Source organism: Andrographis paniculata, unplaced genomic scaffold (genome assembly GCF_009805555.1).
Source record: "Andrographis paniculata isolate CXL003 unplaced genomic scaffold, ASM980555v1 Contig12END, whole genome shotgun sequence".
Lineage (NCBI taxonomy): Eukaryota > Viridiplantae > Streptophyta > Magnoliopsida > Lamiales > Acanthaceae > Andrographis > Andrographis paniculata.
The window spans coordinates 2,334,599-2,353,919 of NW_026137402.1; the positions used below are offsets into that span (position 1 = coordinate 2,334,599).

General features: G+C 31.4%; 1 protein-coding gene across 2 annotated transcripts; it reads right to left on the bottom strand.

Moving 5' to 3' along the window:
• Window positions 1-13,166: 13,166 nt before the first annotated feature.
• LOC127254095 (bZIP transcription factor 29) lies at window positions 13,167-16,812 on the bottom strand. 2 transcript variants are annotated; one of them, XM_051278999.1, is made up of 5 exons: window positions 16,571-16,812; window positions 14,996-16,380; window positions 14,791-14,923; window positions 14,595-14,679; window positions 13,167-13,678 (listed from the first exon to the last, which is right to left on the bottom strand). In XM_051278999.1, the coding sequence occupies exons 2-5, from the start codon at window positions 16,300-16,302 to the stop codon at window positions 13,461-13,463; spliced, it is 1,743 nt and encodes a 580-aa protein (XP_051134956.1). In that variant the 5' UTR covers window positions 16,303-16,380; window positions 16,571-16,812; the 3' UTR covers window positions 13,167-13,460. The 2 variants fall into 2 exon arrangements, with proteins under 2 accessions (XP_051134956.1, XP_051134949.1); XM_051278992.1 differs by having other exon boundaries at window positions 16,567-16,812.
• Between the last annotated feature and the right edge of the window lie 2,509 nt (window positions 16,813-19,321).

Here is a 19,321-nt window from a genome sequence, read left to right on the forward strand (position 1 = left end):
AGTTTTTTTGACAGATTTTTTGGGCAAAATTTAAGTATAATAAATAACCGCAAAATAACCAAATACACTAGAACAAATAAAAGAACACCAAATTTAACAAGGTTTGGAAAAATAATGCCTACGTCCTCGGACCCCAACCAAAGTTTAATTAAGAGAAAAAAAAAAGAAATACAAAATAATTAAAATATAAGGATTGTGTTGTGGGGATGAATCGAAATAAATGACAGGGTGATCAATTTATAGAAAAAATTCATCCCCAATTCATTTTTCTAACCGACGTGGGATAAGAGGGAAGCCAAAATATTTGACTTTTAAAACAATTATTGATGATTCAGACAATGTATTATTTATAGATACTTAGAAAAATGATTGTTCATCACATTATGATAACATGCAATACTAGAATAAATACACATTGCACGCAACATGAAAAATTACATGTATTTTATCGTACAGACATGACATCTATATATGATAACTCATATATTATGATGAGTCATAATACTTCTCTTTGGTATCATTAACTGGAATGAATAAGCCTCGTAATCTTATCTGGAAAGAATTCAGTGGGATAAAGATTCTAATGAAAGAAATTGCTCCATTTGAAGTAAAATTTATCTGAAGTCTTGTAACTGACACATCTCGATGTTTTCCATCAATTTCTCAAATAATGTAGCTGGTAAAGCTTTGGTCAATAAATCTGCTAAATTCTCATTTGATCGAATTTGTTGCATATCAACATCACCATTTTTTAGAAGATCATAAGTAAAGAACAATTTTGGTGAAATATGTTTCGTTCTATCTTCCTTTATATATCCTTCTTTCAATTTAGCTATGCAAGTTGTATTATCTTTATATAAAATATTACGAAGATTATCATTCTCAAATCTAAAACCACAATTATTTAAAATATGGTGAATCATTGATCTCAACAAGATATGCTCGCGACTGCCTCATGAATGACTATTATTTCAACATGAATTTGCGGTCAAGGTAGAATCTATGGCTTGGGCACCGGTGACGCGTGCCACCAGTGATTTTATTCCGGCAAGAGAAATTTTTTTATAATTTAATAATTGTGCTATCAGTAAAAAATTGCAATGTCCCCACTAAAAATTTAAAATTTGTCATTATCCAAAATAAATAGGTGATTATTTAAAATTTAAAATTTAAAATACCACAAATACGAAAATAATTGAAAATAAATGTGATTGTTCAAGTGGGATCAGTTCCAACAATTTCTCAAATGAAATATTCTCCATCAACACCATAAAACATAATTCAATTAAAAGATCTTCCGTGGGATGCGGTTGATAAGCCAAGAATTTTGGAGTATAACCTCAATCAAAGAAATGAAATCAAACAACTATATTTACAAAGAGAAACTTTTCAACCACGTAGTCATGTGTTTCCAACAAAAACAATCAGAAGTTAGGTATGACATTTCGTCCCAAAATGATTTGATGAGTTTCGTTGGTTGAAGTATAGTGTGAAAGAGGAAAAGCTTTTTTTTTTCTTATATTATTGCTGGTTTTGAAATTATGTTGGAAACCAAGTGGGAGTGATGCCTTTGTGATGGAGAAATCTAATAGTTGGAGTAAGAAAGATCGGTATTCACGTAGGTGATGTTTCTAGTTTTCACAATAGAACATTACAAAATGTGAAAATTTAATAAAACAAATGCAATCAATTGATGTTGTATTTCATAAGCAAGGTGAAGCTACGAAGAAAGAGTACCAAATTGTATTAAATACTTCGATTGATGTTTGTAGTTTCTTGTTAAAAAATGCATTGTCATTACATAGTCATGATGAGTCAGAAAACTTTACTTCTAGAGGTTTCTTTTTTGAAGCATTTTCATTACTTGGAAGTGCACGTGAGTCCATCCACAATTTTATATTGAGAAATGTTTCAAAGAATAATCAAATGGTGTCTATATCTATTCAGAAGGATGTTGTGAATTATTTTGTGAATAAAATACTCAAGTCCATTTTTTTTTATGAGATTGGTAGTGATGTATTTGCTTTGTTACTTGATGAGTCTAGTGACGTATCAAAAAAAGAACAAATGATTTCTTAAGATACGTAGATGCACATGGACTTGTTAAGGAGAGATTTATTGGTTAGTTCATATGATGTGGACATCGTTATCAACTCTTAAATCCGCCATCGATTCTCTATAGTTTTATAATTAAATTTATATTTACTATTTTCAACTTTACCTAAAACAAGTAAGTGGACAAGGTTATGATGGAGTGAGCAATATATGAGGGAGTTTAGTGATTTGAAAGCTTTAATCTTGAAGGAGAACAATTTTGCATATTATGTGTATTGTTTTTCTCATCGACTTTTCAGTTAATAGTTATTGCTACCGAAAAAAAAAAAAATCACAATGGTGTTGGAAACTTTTTTGGCATGTTAGCAATAATGATGAACATGATTTTTGATTTTTGCAAACAAAAAGATATGATTTGAGAAGGCTACATAGATAGAGTACAAGAAACTATTTGTAAATGTGAAATTGAAACTGGGAGACGATTAAATTAAGAACTCTCTCTTATTCATGCATAAGATTCACGTTGGGGTTCTCATCACAGAACAACACAAGGTTTGATTTTTTTTGTTTCCAATGTTGTTCCAGTGCTTAAATATGTTGAAAATGATGGTGATAATAGTTTGAGCTAGTGTCAAACAGATGACCTTCTAGAATATTTTCAGTAATTTGATTTTAGATTCTATTTGTACTTGATGTTGCACGTTTTAGGGCTTATGAATGTATTGTCATGAGCTTTTCAAAAAAAATATCAAGATATTATAAAAACAGTCTCACTGATGAAAGAACAAAAAAATCATTGCAAAAGTTTAGAAAAAAAATAGATTTGATATAATTTTGGAGAAAGTCTATTCATTTTGTCAAAAACATGATCTTGAAAGCTAAATATAAAGGATTGTCATGTTATTTCAAGAAATAAAAAAAATCACCATCTCCGATCGACACCATTTTGAGGTAGACATTTTCAACACTATTTTGGATATGCAAATTCAAGGGTTTGGTGATCGATATAATGAGGTTAGTACTGAGTTTCTTACTAATATGGTTTCTTTGAGTTTGCAAGATTCATTTTCTATGTTTGATGCATCAAAGTTAATGAAGTTAAGTGCATTCATCCATATGATTTAATAATATGGAAATAATACATTAGAGCGTGACTTTGACATCTACTATGAGACTATGCTTCAAGATAAAAGATTTAATAACTTAGATTGTATCACCACTCTTGTTAGATTGATGGTGCAAACAAGAAAGCACATTTCTTATTATCATGTATTTCTATTATTGAAGCTAGATTTGGTTTTACCAATCGCAATAGCAACAATTGAAAGATATTTTTTTGCTATGAAATTTGTAAAGTCAGATTTGCACAATTGGATGGGTGATAATTTTTTGAATGATTCATTGATTTGTGCTATATAGAAAGAAACATTTGTTAATATAATGAATAAAACAGTAATTAATCCCTTCCAAAGCATGAAAGAACATCAAGAACAATTGTAGAAGGTAAATTGTTCATATGTTTTTTAATAAAATAAAAAAATTTAATTTATTTATTTTTAAATTTATATATTGTGCCATCATTGAATAATTTTTCTAGATCCGCCGTTGGTTGTGGTTAATGATTGTTTAGTAGATCTCCAGAATATCTCAGTATCGTCACAAGTAAATATAAAGCCAGTCTGGGCTTGGCTTCATGTATGTTAGAAAGATACCAGACATATCCATATCTAATCATTTATGTCGAAATTTCTTTGAATATAATAAACGATATCAATCGTTCTTAGGATATAATGAAAAATATGTTCAATGCATTTCCAATATTATTGTTTTGGCATTGCAGTAAGTTTTGCTAATTGATTTACATTAGATTCTGTATATGGTCTAGTGTTGTTAAGCATATGTATTAGTACATCAATAGCACTTAAATATAGTACTTTTACGACCAAGTGATTCTTCATTCTCTTTGGTTGGTCTAAAAGGATCCCTTATAGGATCAAGAGTTCTAACGACCATTGGAATATTTAGTAAATGTGTTATTCATTTCGAATCGTTTTAATACCTTCTGGGTATATGTAGATTGACTGATAAAAATTCAATTTTCCAAATGTTCAAGTTGTAGACCAAGTTTGAATTTCATTTTGCCAAAATTCTTGATTATAAACTCTTTTTTCAAGTATTCAATAGTTTATTTCCCCTCTTCAAGAGTTCCAATCAAATTCAAATCGTCCACACAAACAACTATGATTACAATTTTCTTCATTTTTTTTTTAATAAAAACTTATGGGCAAATAGAATCATTGGCATATCCTTTGGGCCACATGCGATCAGATTACTTAAGCCCATACAAATATTTTTGTAATTTAATTGGATAATAAGCATTAGGCATACTGAATTATTTAGAGATTTTTTGTATAAATATCACTATCTAATGACCCATATAAATAAACAGTTACGACGTCTATCAAATGCCTATCCAAATTTTCATGAATTGACAAGCTGACAAGATATCAAAATATTATTCTATCTATTACTAGAGAATATGTTATATTTAAATCAATTTCAAATTTTTATGAAAAATCTTAACGGAAAAGTCTTACTTTATATCTAACAATCTCATTATTCTCATTTTATTTTTGAAAAAAAAAATACTCATTTATAGTAAATGGGCTTAACAACTTCAAGTGGTTGAACAATAGATCAAAAAACTTAAGGGGTACAAAAATATATATGAGGTCAAAAGGATAAAGTTAAGGGGTACAAAAATGTATATGAGGTCAAAAGGATAAAGTTAAGGGGTACAAAAATGTATATGCATATGCTATTATATTGCACCATCAGAGTGCTCAAAATATGTACTATCAGAGTTTTCAAGGTATACACTTTTTGAATGCACCAAAGAGTCAAACACATCTAAAGGTGTATCATCAATGCAATCGTCACTAAAATTAGCACCATTTTCTAAAAAAGTAACTTACGAGGCTTTGACATCTTTGGGTGCCTGATTTATTTGCTTCAGGGAATTTTAATACAATTCAATAAAATATGAGTTCGAGCAGCAAGTCCGAGACTAGTGTTCTGTCATCTCACAACGGTGACACTTGTCTTCAATTTTTCTTAAACTTTGACCAATATCATCTTGAAGCTGCTTTAAGGGCATATTTATTCTTTATTCATCAAAATAACTATCACGGTAATAGTAAGGAATAAACCTACCTCGACCACGTCCACGATTAGTTTCACGTTCACAATCCATTCCACGTCCACTGATAATTCCACGTCCATTACTTTGTCCGCGACCTCTTCCCCAGCTGTATCTAGGCTCATTATTCAAAGATTGAATCGCATTCACTTCAAGAAATGGATTTGCACCAGTTGGCCTTAACTCATGATTTTTCAATAATAATTCATTATTGTGCTTAGCAACAAGAAGACAAGTGAAAAGATCACAATATTTAGTAAATTCCTCTCTCGATATTTTTATTGCATGAACATATTAGAGGAATAGAACGTGGTAAATGTCTTTTATAGCATATCTCTCTTAATAGTATTTTCTCTACAAAATCTTAGTTGGATGTGATTTCGAACATTATGGAGTTATAATCAGCAACAGTTTTAAAATCTTGCAAGCGCAAGTGTTGCCATGCATGTTTTGCCTTTAGCAAAATGACCGACTTCAAGCGGTCAAATCAATCTTTTAAATTTGTCCACAATATAAATAGATATTTTATTGTAAGATTTCCATCAATATGATGACGAAGAAATATCATTGTTTTTGCACGCTTTTAGCTTGTGCATTCATTCTCCTTAATTATTATTTTTGCAAGCCCCATGGACTCGAGGTGTATTTCGACATCCATCACCCACGACATATAATTATTTCTGGTAATAGTTAGTGGGTGAAATTCAAAATTTTCTATGTTAGTTATAAATGTATTGAAAATAATTAAGTAATTAACTAAAGGCTTGACAAAACTTCTACAACACTTTGATATTATCTTTTTGTATTCGGGACGGGACTTGGAGGAAATTTTTTTATAGTACTTTAGATCTTCTCTTTTATCTGAAACAACACTTCGGTATAGGAGACTTTCTCAAAAGAATTTTTACAATTCGTATTAATAAAGTGTTATATAATATTATGTAACAATATAATATACATAAACAATATTATATATAGTAATGTATATATAAGATAATATATATGTTTGTAGAAAAACGTGTGTATGTGTAGGATCTTAAAAGAGGAGAGATAGAAATTAATTATTGATAGATTACTATTTGATTCACACATTTATAGGTACTTAGAAAAATAATTAGTCTATCACGTTATAATGACATGCAATACTCGAATAAATATACATTACATGCAACATGAAAATTTGTATTATTTAATCACACGGACATAACACCTATGATATGATAGACTCGTGACTCATATTATGGTGAGTCATAATCCCGTATTTATATTGTAACTTAATTCAACTTTGATGCGAACTTTTACTCCTAAATACTTTTGCATTTTAAAAATATTTATTAAATATGATACTCCGTTCACGAATAATCTATAATTTTTTTTTTTTAGCATTCGAATTTAAATATATTAGTATTTTATTAAAGTATACTATAAATGATATATGTAAAGATAATTTTGCTATTGCTTTTTTTGTGTAAAAGTAATGATATGATGATAAAATAATAACATTTTTGTATTTATGTAGAATGTAATTTTACTAAAAAAAATAGGAAAAATTGGGAAAATACCCTTTATGTAGCAAAGTTATCATTTTCGAACATTTTTTTTTCTACTTTCGCAATTTAGAACATTATGTATACTCCAGCATTATTTTTGTCATCTGGCGCCGGAAAAACGCAATGGATCGTATCGACTTGGAAAATGGAAAGATTTAGATTGGTGTAGGCTCTTAAGCCTATCTCGACTGACTGTCAAGAGCATTTTCGTGGTATGGCCGGCACATACGTAGACTTCGCCATTGTTGTGTTGTCGTCCACATGGTCTTCGAACAAGTGATGTGAGATTATTTTTTCACTTTCGTAATTTAGGATATTATGTGTACTCCGGGTATTATTTTTGTCATCTGGTGCTGAATAATTTGTTCTAAAATTGTCGGACAAGTGACATAGAATTATTTTTTCAAAAAAAAAATATTTTTTTTTAAATTTTAAATTGGGCCAATTGGACCAAATTGAAATAAAATAAAACCTTAGAACAAATTATTTTTTCGGCGCCAGAGGGTAAAAATAATACCCGGAGTACACATAATGTCCTAAATTGCGAAAGTGGAAAAAATAATTCTACGTCACATGTCCGACGACCGCGCAGAAGACAACATAGCAACGACGATGTCCACGTATGTGCCGGCTATGCCACGAAGGCACACGTGAAAGTCACGTGCGTTTTTCCGGCGCCGGAAGGCAAAAATAATATTTGTAGTACACATAATGTCCTAAATTGTGAAAATAAAAAAAATATTCAAATATGATTATTAAACCTACATATAGAATATTTTTTACAATTTTACTAAAAATATTACCAGAAAAAAAATAGAAAGATTTGATTGGACAAAATAAAATAGAAAAAAAAAATGAATGAACGGAAAAAATATTTTTAATAAATAAATAGTTATTTAATACTATAATAATGGATATGGTTTGGTTACAGCGGTTGACAGAGGATAACTTAGTACATATTTTTATTTAATAAACATAAATTGTGTTAAATAAAACTATTGCATTAATATGTTTTATGTGGTGAAATCAATGTCATGTTGATTAATGTGTTATATTTTTATTATATGAACATACTTTATTTGTCATATATCGTATATTGTGTGTTCCATATCTTTATATCATACATATTATATTAACATAATTTTTATATATAATATACTTTTATATAATATATTGTCTAAATTTATGTTTACCGTTGTGAGCATGGTACTAAATTCTATATGTCAACACAATAAGCACCACCTACATGCTAGAGATATTACAGACATCATATTTGATTGCAAAGCTCAAATTAAGCTTTTTCCATTTCAATTTGTTTATACTATCATCATGGCCGCGTCAGGCTTCACCGTCCCACCTCGTGGCATAAGGCGGTACTGTGATGTCACGGCTTGTAATCCTTAGCCGAAATCAAGTCCTAACTCGATTTATAGGCTCAAACCTACTTGAATCGGACTTGGAACCAGTCTAAATATAAAACCCTTTTGAAATTTTTTTGATTCGTATTGTTTTGTTGCCTATCTTCCGCCGCTCCTATGTTTGTAAACCTCTTATGCGAATCTCCTCTGCTGTATGCTGATCCAAGATATTTGGATGAGTCGAAACTCAATTTTGATTTCTTTCAAGGCATCGCACAAAATCATAGGCTTATATCATTATATGCTTTATTTTTTTATTTATTTTTTATATTATTATTCTATTATTAGTTTATTACTTATTAGTATTGATTTTATAATATATATTATATTACTATTAGTAGTTTGTGTTTTAGTGATATTTATTTAATTATTTATATATATTTTTTTATTTGTTAATATAATAATATTATTTATTTTATTTTGTATCACATTTTTTATATATTTTTTTTCATTGTATAGAGCAAATCTTTTATTTATTTTGTATTATTGACATATTGACATAAAAATATTTATAGGATTTAATTTTCTATGTCCGAAAGTGAAGCATCAACGATAGACCCATCCAATGATTCAAAAAGACAAGCTAAGTCAAATGAACCGGATTGAAAATATGCTTTTTTGCCGGACTTGGAAAATAGAGATTTAGTAAAATGTTCACTCTGTCATAAGCAAGTACAATTGATAATAAAATGATTGAAACAACACTTGTTTAGAAATTCTGGAGATGTAGAGAAGTGTTCAAAGACTACTGAAGAAACCCGGAATGAAATACGAGAGTTCCTAAAGAAAAAGACGATAGGAAAACAACCCAGTCGTGTTGAGTTAGATGACGATGATGACGTTGACGACGATGTTCATGTGAATGTTCAAGGAGCAAGGCAAGGGGTATCGCACGACTCAATTTATTATCCTAATTTTGGTACTTTGAGCAAGACGAAGCATTCACAATTTGTTTTAAATTTTCCATCAATGCCGTCAAAATGTGGAAAAGAAAGCAAGTCAATTGCCTCAATATTTAGAAAAATACCGGAAGAAGTCATTAAGAAAAGACATAGCAAAACGAGTAGTGGAAGTCAAAGAACATTGGAAGCGTGTACAAGGAGGAGATCGAAATATTTCATGGACATATTTTCGATTTGTTTTATGAAAATGGCATACCATTCAATGTGGCAACGTCTCGAAGTTTTTAGATAATAATTGAGTCGGCGGAGCAAATGAAACCGGGTGTAAAAGGTTCAATTTATCATGAATTATGAGTTCTTCTTTTGGAGAATGCGGTGAAAAAGACACAAACACTGAAGAAAAAACATGTTATTGCTTGGAAGCAATATGGTTGTTCACTTATGGCTGATGAGTGGACAGATAAAAGAGGGCGGCATTTAATTAATTTCCTCGTCAATAGCCCGTAAGGTACATTTTTTGGAGTTGATTGATGCATCAAGTCAAGCTCAAGTTGTATCATTATTGGCGGATTTACTTTATGCAAAAAGAAGGAATTGGAAAAGAATACGTAGTTCAGGTAGTAACGGACAATGGTGCTAATTTCAAGGCAGCGGGTAAAATATTGGAGCAGTGCATACCCACTTTATATTGGACTCCTTGTGCAGCTCATTGTCTTGATCTTATGTTGAAAGATATCAGGAAATTGTCTGTTTTCTGGGCAAAGCTTGACGATGCAAGAAGAGTTACTACCTATAAATATATATATATATATTTATAAGCACGTAAGGCTCTTTAATGCAATGAGGGAGAAGACAGACGAAAATGATCTTGTGAGGCCTAGACCTACCCGATTTGCTACTTCATTTTTTATTTTGCAGAGCTTATATAAGTATAGGGATGCTTGAGGAGCTTATTTTTGAGCGAAGATTGGACAACATCGAAATTGGCTAATACAAATGTCGGGAGATTAGTAGCATACATGGTATTGTCTTCTTCTCCTTTTTGGACTGGCGTAGAGTATTGTATAAAAGCATCGCATCCATTTCTAATTATTTTGAGGATCGTTGACGGGGATGAGAAGCCAACGATGTCGGAGCTTGCAATATCAATGAATGAAGCTAAAAGGAAAATTAAAGAAGATTTTGAGAAAAAAAAAAAAACCAAATTTGTTGAAAGAAGTTATGAATATTATTGATTGTCGGTGGGAGGATCAAATGGAAGTCGAGTTATATGGGGCTGCATTGTTCTTTAATCCTTTCAAGTACTTTGATCTCAAGGTGAGTGATAATGCATATGATCGTAAGGCACGGATTATGTTTAATGATGTTCTTGAAAAAATTATCACGGATGATGAATTGCAAACAAAGATTTGTAATCAAGTCGATGATTATGATAATATGCGGGGAAGCTTCGAAAAACAATTGGCTATTAAAACAAAAGACAAAAAGTCCTCGTAAGTGCTTAATTTTTTATAATTTCTATTTTATTTATTTATTTTTTTCAATTTTCTTTAAAGTTCGAACTAAATATATATATTTTTAATGTTTTACAATTTTAATTGATTGGTGGAATGCTTTTAGAGGCTTTCATTTCGAGCTCCAATCACTTGTCTTCCGTATAATTAGTCTTTGTTGTTCGTCCTTTGGATGTGAACACAATTGGAGCTTATTCGAATTTGTAAGTATTTAATTACTTAAATAAATATTATATTAAAATATTATTGCTATCGTAGTCATATACTAATGTATTAGAATTTATTTTTTTAGATTCACATAAAAAAACGAAATAGATTGGAGTATAAGAGATTGAACGATTTAGTTTTCGTTTAATACAATCAAAAAATTGCTAATAGATTCCAAAAGAGGCGAGATAAGGAAAGAACTTCAATCCTTTGGTGTTCAGAGGACTTTGAATGGGATAATGAGTGGGTTCTCGACACCAATGATGTAGTTCATTCGGGAGAAGATCTTACATGGAGTCATGTTGATGAGGCTATGGGTGCATCGGCCAATCTTGAACGCCGCAATATTCCTAGAAAGGGAAATATCGGTGATACATCGGGTTCATCAATACAATTATACTCTAGACGTCCTAAGAAAGCGTCAACTACGGCATTCATGGAACAAGAACTAGACGATGAAGATGTATCATTAGATGATTACATCGGTGATGATGATTTGGAAGATATTTCTAGTGGTGTAGTGGTAGACTTGAGCTCTTTGATTGTTGAAATTTGAGATGATAAAATTGATGATTTAGAGATTTATGGATAGTATTTTGTTTTGTTTGTTGATTGAAATTATATTTTTTATACTATTATATTTCTTTTTATGATTTAAAGCATACAAAGCTTTGAAAATCGATAGAGAGTTGATAATATATGATTTTTAAAAATTTATAATATTTATAATTATATATATACACTCAATTTTATATATAGTATGGCGCGTTCGCTATTTTATCGTCATGCTGGGCGCCACGTTGCCATGGCGGTCCCCTGGCGCAAAGCAAAAGGGCGCCGTGACAACAATGACTATTATTATTATTATTATTATTACTATTATTATTATTATTATATATTTTAGGATCAACTTTCTTCTTTTACCTTTATAATGCAATTTATTAAAAGATCCCTCTGTTCCAATTTACTACTCTCTCCGTCCCAAACACCCTGCAATATTTCCTTTTTTATTTACCCAAACTCACTGCAACATTTCCAAATTTAGAAATAATTAATAATATTTTTATACATATATTAATATACACTTTAATTTATCCCATCACATTCCTCAAAAAAAAGAAAAAATCATTTCTCTCTCCAATCACATCATTTAATATCCAAATTATTTCAAATTACCATACTTAATACTCCTCACCTAAATTTCCGTGCCAGACACGGTGTTTGGGACGGAGGGAGTACTTGTTATTTCTATCCCGGTATGCCCAAAGTATTACAGTTCCCTTTATTTTAGAATCTTATTTTTTTTATTACCCTTCTCAATGCAGTTTATAGAATTAGTTTAAACAAAAAAATATAACAAAATTGTCTAAAAAAAACAATCAAAATTATCATTTAAAGAGGAACACCATAACAAAAACTAGCAAATAAATTGAGAAGAATATGGTATTATTGACCAACATAACTAAATTTGTAAACATTACTACATCATATAAGTTCTATTTACTTTTATATTTTCCAACTCACATTATTCATAAAAAAATTATAAAAGAAATGCATCGAAAAGATATTTTTCATTTAAAATATAATATCAAATTTCTATATCCTATTCAACCTATTTACATTAGGTCAAACAATTCTTTTTACTGTTGGCAAAACTTCAAAGTACTGCCACAACATACCTAAGCACAACCGGAATTCCCCATTATAGGATTGCTGGTCCAAGAGCCTAACCTCATTTACAATATATACATATGCATACAAAATATACAGTGCAAATTTTGAATATGTACTCTTAATATTTATATATATATATATAGATAGTTTCTCAAAAACATTAGCCAAAAAATACAAAATATGTTGATCCGTTAATCTTTGAATATTAATTATTATGGCAAAACGTAGTACAAATTAAGAAAAAATTTCAAAAATACTTCAATTAGTGTTATATAATACTAACAGAAGGATATTTGTACAAAAAATTATACAAATATAATGATATTTTTAATGTACTTAGGTAAATGTGACCCTTAGAGGCGAATGGACAGAATATAACATTCTATATATACATAACAATAGTAGTAACAAATACAAATAAAAGTCGACAAAATACATAAAAACATCATTATCTATAATACTATCATAATTCCTAGTACATCATAACAAAAATACTTAAAACTATAAATACTAAACAACCACATTTGTTCAGATATTCCAGACGCCAAAAATGACAACCCTCGTGCAAGAATGATACCATATGATTCTATGACACAAACTTAAGCACCATGTAAGAAGTATTGTTTTGGCCAATGCAAGAAAACATCTAAACATCACAAATTAGTAACTCAATAAGAGAGACAAGAAGCGGCAACAGAATCCGTCCAAAGAAACAAATTCACTACACACAAATAGCTTTTCCTAAGCACAAAATAAGCTGAAGAATATAAATACGGGCAGCAGGCATTTTCGCAACACAAGACTATCATGAACATGCAAGTATTTCGGCCACAAAACTGCTAATATAGTAACAAATGATGGAAGTAGTGCAAAAACTGAAAGGTATAAGCATTACTTATCATGTTGATTCTAGTTTTGCAGTGCTGTGCTCCAGCTTAGCTTTATTGTTCCGATTCATTCTTTGTCGGTTTATTGCCATTGGATTGCTGTGGCTGTTTCTGCGGCAATGACTGTTGTTGCTGTTGTAGCTGATGCATGTTGAGCTGTTGGTAAATCTGCGGGTTGATTGAGAGCTGCTGAAACTTTGATGTGTCTTCGCTGAGTTCGCCAGATGCAAGCTTCAGTCGTTGTACCTCTGCTGTCAATGCCTCATTCAGGGCTGTCATGATAAATTAGTGTGTTAAATTTCAAAACTAAATTCTGAAAAAAAAAAAAAAAAATCAACACATAAAAGTAAAAATTCGGACTGCAGTCCAAATCTTGATGTTAATTACTTAAGATACAAAATCTCCTAAGTTTGAGTACAACAGAATAATGATGAAAATGTTAAATATGATCTCCAAGACATAATCCCAAAAATTCTTATGTGGCCGTGCCGGTTTTGGGTTTTTATAGTTGAATTTGGGTGGTTCCCATCTCCTGAGATGGCAACTGTCTTAGATGGTAGTGTCATAACCGTTTCCGGTGGTGCTGAGGTTGATTATGACGTGGTTTCCAGATTCAACTACCATGTGTTACAGATCCTTCAACAAACTCTTTGATCAAACCTTTGGGTTGGCAACTTTCACAATATAGAGTTAAGTTAATTGTAATTTATTGAAATTCATAAATTGTGCAAGCTTATTTTGAATGTAAGATTTGGGAGATTAAGTTAAAACACATCATACAAGCAAAGAGCCTGAGGATTAAAACCTATAAGGAGCTACATAAACCAAGAGGGAAAGCAGATAAATTGTAGCAGTTCCAGGGAAATAACAAAAATAAATCTGTTTCTTCAGAAAAAGTTTCCAATTTACTATTTGGACTCAGTTTCTAAAAGAATTAACGTTTTCCTCTTACAAAACATCTCACCAAACATTATTTAAATACAAAATCCAACCCAAATCCAAAAAAACACTTATGCCTTAAAAAAAAAAGTGAGACTATATCGTATATATGATAGTGTCATTTGATTCACTCCTTATGTTGCATATAGTTACCTAGTTCTCTAGCATTGTTTAGAAAAACAAAATGTTCATAAACTTGGTAGGGCAGTATACTCATGACGTTCTAATATTACTCATAAATACTCTTACCATCACGGAGTTGGGCCTGCTGTTCCATTGCCTGCAACCGAAACTTCAGCTCATTGTTCTGGCTAGTAAGTCCAGCAGAGTCTCGCTGAATGCAGATAAACAACAAGGATCAAAAGAATGGCAGAAGAACTATAGGCACACAATAATAAAGAGTGCAAAACTGCTCAAGGAACAATAATTACAATCCAGGTCTTACCTGAAGTAAAGTAAGTTGCGCTGACAATGTCGTTGCTTCTGTCTGTAATGTCTGGACCTTGTGCTCTAACTCTGTAATATATCTCATCTTTCGCTCCTTTGATCGTGCAGCCGACTGCCGGTTGGCTAAGATCCTGAAGCCAAGACAAATTCTACTTATTAAAACAGGCACTATTTACTAGCTATCTGAACATAATATGCATTACCTCTTGGCCCGCTTGGGATCATTCAAGGCTATCTCTGCAAGCTTCTCATTTGCCATAATTTTCTTCAATTCGGCACCAGTAAATTCACCATTACCAAACTCCAAGCTAAAAACATTTGAATTTGCATCTATAGAATTTGTTGGCGAAAGTTGACCTGGAAGGGTACCAGGGGATGGAGGCATTTTCGGAGATTCATCGATAAAATTAGTCTTTCCCTTAAAGCTTAGGCCATCCATGGAGACACTCCTGCGGTAGTGCTGAGTATAAGGCGCAATATCTCCCATGTTATTCCTCTTGATCCCTTCCCTCTTCTCGGGGAACGATGACACTCCTACTTTATGCAAACTACTGCTGCTTTCATTGACGCTACTAGTTGCTTCATTGTCGCTGCTGTCACCTCCGGTCGTCTTTGTACCGCTAGCCCTGCTGTCTAAATCTTCCCGGGTTTCGGTCCCGGGCTTCTCCTCAGTGCCGGAAGAATTGAATACCTCAATGTTGTCCAAATTCATATAAGCAGAGAATAAGTCATCCACAACTTCCCCTTCGGATTTTCTGTCCCAGATTCCTTCGGCATTGCTATCTCCTCCCTTCTCCCAACTTGATTCTCGCTTAACTAGGTGCATCGGTAGGGTACCTGAATTCTCCCTTGCCAAAATCGGCCTATCCATCGCACCAGGACTCCTCAGCTGCATAGCTGGCAGTGAAGGCGAAGGTGGGGCAATGGAAGACATCAATCCGTAAGGTATATCACTGATTGACCTTCTATGAACCTTGCGAGGAGGAAGACCTTCTCCGACTCTCAACGAATTACCGCGTGTAAACGGTGATGGCGGCAACAAGCAATGGGAATTGCTCTCCCTCTCCTCCGTAGGCACATCAGCAGCCACAGAGGCATGATCGGAACCAGAATTTGAAGGCAATTCACGGTAAGGTGAAGGGCTTAGGGGCGGCAAAGAATCTAGGGCAAAAAAAGAGGGCTGCGACAGTGAACGAGTATGCTGTGTCCGCCCCGGACTTGTACTGAAATTCTGCAATCCATGCTGCTGATTCCCCGGCCGGTTAGCCGGGATCTGCGAATACGGAGAAGCAGGAGGAATTTGCGGATGAGAGGGAGGAATGCCGAAGCGTTTGCTGCTATTATCCATACCTAAATTGGGGGAGACCTGCCTAATCTGACCACGAAATTGAGGCATGTTGAGTTGAGGTACATCCATTTGGTTCATCGAACTTTCAGGATTCTTAGGAATCGAAGACGATGATGAAGATTGAAGCCTTTGGGAAGCAGCCTCCTCGTTATCAGTAGCCATTTCTCCAATTTCTAGACCTTCAACTCTCTACAAAATTATACACTACCTACGGGATGCAATTCAACGAATTCACGCCACCTGAACAGCGAACAAAAAAATCATCACAATCCAACGCAGAAATCGAGCTACAAACTAATCAATCAATCAATCCAGAATCACAAAAATACAGATTAGACAACTATCGCTAAACCAACACTCCAAAACATCGGCAATAAGTTTGCAAATGAAAAAGGCAGTACAGCAGCAGTTCCGTAAGAGCATTACCGACCATTTTCTTCGCAGCACCAGCAGCATCGGCCGAATGTGGAGGCGAAGTACGATTGAAGAATTGTGCAGGATTTATACGCCTATTTTGTCGTCGTCTATGGCTGTTTGTTTTGGGAGAAGCTTTCTCTCTCTAGGAAGAGGGGGGACGAACGAGTGAGACGACTCTCCACACGGACTTCATGACTGCACACTACTGCAGCTGCTTCCGCAATACCGCGTGAATTTAATGTGAATTTGAGTTTCATTTGGAGTGCATTTCAATTTCATTCCGGCTGCATTTGGTTGTCATTTGGGGGTTTCAGATCAGTTTTTCCTTTATCACCGCCGCAGCGTCGTGTGTTGCAATGAAATCTCGTCTCGTGTGCGCCAACACATATTTTATTTCCGCTCTTTGTCCCAATCGGCCGCCTTTATCGAAACGCTTTTATATTTTCTTTATCATTATTATAATTATTACGTATGTATTTTTTATTATTTAATTTTAATTTAAAAGAAAATTACCATTCCCTCGTTTCATTAATTATATATTCATCTGAGTTAGATACAAATTTTAATAAATATTTTTACAGTTTGAATCATATGTAATTATTTTGTTATTTATATCTTTTCAATTCAAATGTATTGATTTTATTATTTCATTATAAAATATATTTTTTTTATACTTTAAACAATATTGAAAATAATATTATTAAAAAATAAATAGGCTTAAAGGGTAAAAATCAAATGAATACACTGCTAATATATTATTTTTATATTATATTATATCATTATTTATAAACTACTAATACACACGAGTTAACGTGCAAAAATCAAATAATATATATGACTTAGACGAATGAAGTATAATATTTTTTTCGTCTCTTATAATTGATACATTTGATTAGTGATATGATATTTAAATAAATAATATGTAATTAGTTAATAATAGTGAGTTATTATATTTTAATATATATAATTAAAAAATTTAAATATTTTAAATATTATATCGCAAATAAAAAATATATACAATATGAATACATATTAATTTGTAAAAAATAAAAATTTTATAATAAAAAAATAAAAAAAATATTTTTATTTATTTATAATTAATATAAATTAATTTTATAAAAGAAATAGAATTTTAAATATATATAAAAATAATAATTTTTTTTTGAAAGATACAGAAATAAAAAGTGTGTTTCTTTGGCCTTTATGTTTCCAAACTCACTGTTAATTTACTGTGCACTAAAATTTTGGCGCCAGAGCGATCCTTGTCTGACATCTTCTGTCTGTGCACTGACATCTTCTTTCGATTTTACTAAACCCCTGTACCACAAAAGAAATCAAAACCTATCTTCCAAAATCCAAACCTACTCTTCAAGAAAGATGACGACCATCCGCGCAACAAGGTTGAAGGGTAACGGCGAGAATCACTGGCGGCGGCGAAGATTGAGTTTTATCTGATAGTTTCTTTCGGGTAATTTCCAAGGTCCACTGCAAGGAATAAAGTTGGGGGAGGAAGACGATTAAGAAAGAAAGAAAAAACTAAAAATATAAAAATAAAAAAATAAAAAAAAAAAACAACTAAAGAAAGGTAGAAGAATAGGAAGAAGAATAGGGATGTCAAATGGGGTGGTTTAGCCCGGACCCGCTTTTAATGGAGCGGGTTCGGATCTAAATAATATGTTTCGAGACAGATTGTGGATTTAAAATTTTAAATCCGGTCGGGTTCGGGGCGGGTCACGGGTTTTACTAAAAATCAGCCTCAACTCAAAAAAAAAAAAAATCAAAATCAAAACAAACACACGTATCTTTAAATATTAATAATTATTAGATATCATATTTAATTATAAACTCTATAATAAATCATTAATTGAATGCATTTAGTATCACGAGCTGCATGATCTACATAAATTAATATTGTGTGTTTGATTTATTATTTCAATTTTTTTTTAGAAAAATACCTTTGTATTTGTACTTTGTCAATTTGTATATAAATAATGGTGAGATTTAATAATCTATTAAAATAAAAATATATATATAATTATAAAAATATATGAACTATATAATAAAAGTTTAAAATGAAGAAAACCCAATGAATTGGAGATATATAAGCTTTGTTTTGATTGGTTTGAGTTTCTGCTCCAGCTTGAGCTTCTTTTTTTTTGTGATTTGTTTGTTTTTTTATTTAAAAAAAAAATCAATATTATTTAGTTTATTTTGTTTTTGATAAAAATATAATATTTTTTTATAAAATATTATATCAATATTATCTCAGTCCGGTTTTAAGCGTCTTATTTATTTTTTGCGTATTGATTTTAAATATTAATTACTATATAAAAACCTAGTACAGATTAATAAAAAATGACAAAAATACTTCTTTTAGTGTCTTAACATTTATGTAAAAAATTATACAAATACAAGAACATTTTTAATGTTAAACACAATGACGCAGAAGGTAAATGAGATTAGAGATTATTTAAATTCAAATTCAAACTAAAACTTTATAATTTCAAATCAAAACCACACAAAACCTTAAATTTTAGTTTAAATGTATTTTGATGTTATATTTTATAAAAAAAAAATAAAAAATAAAAAAAACATATTTTTTTATTGAAAATTAGACATACTGAATAGTATTAATTTTTATTCAAAATCAAAATCAAATACACTACATAATTTTTTTTGTAAATTATACATACTAAACAGTGAATATTTGAATTTAAAATTCAAGCCAAACACGCTACTATGCTCATTTGAGTTTTTCTTTTAA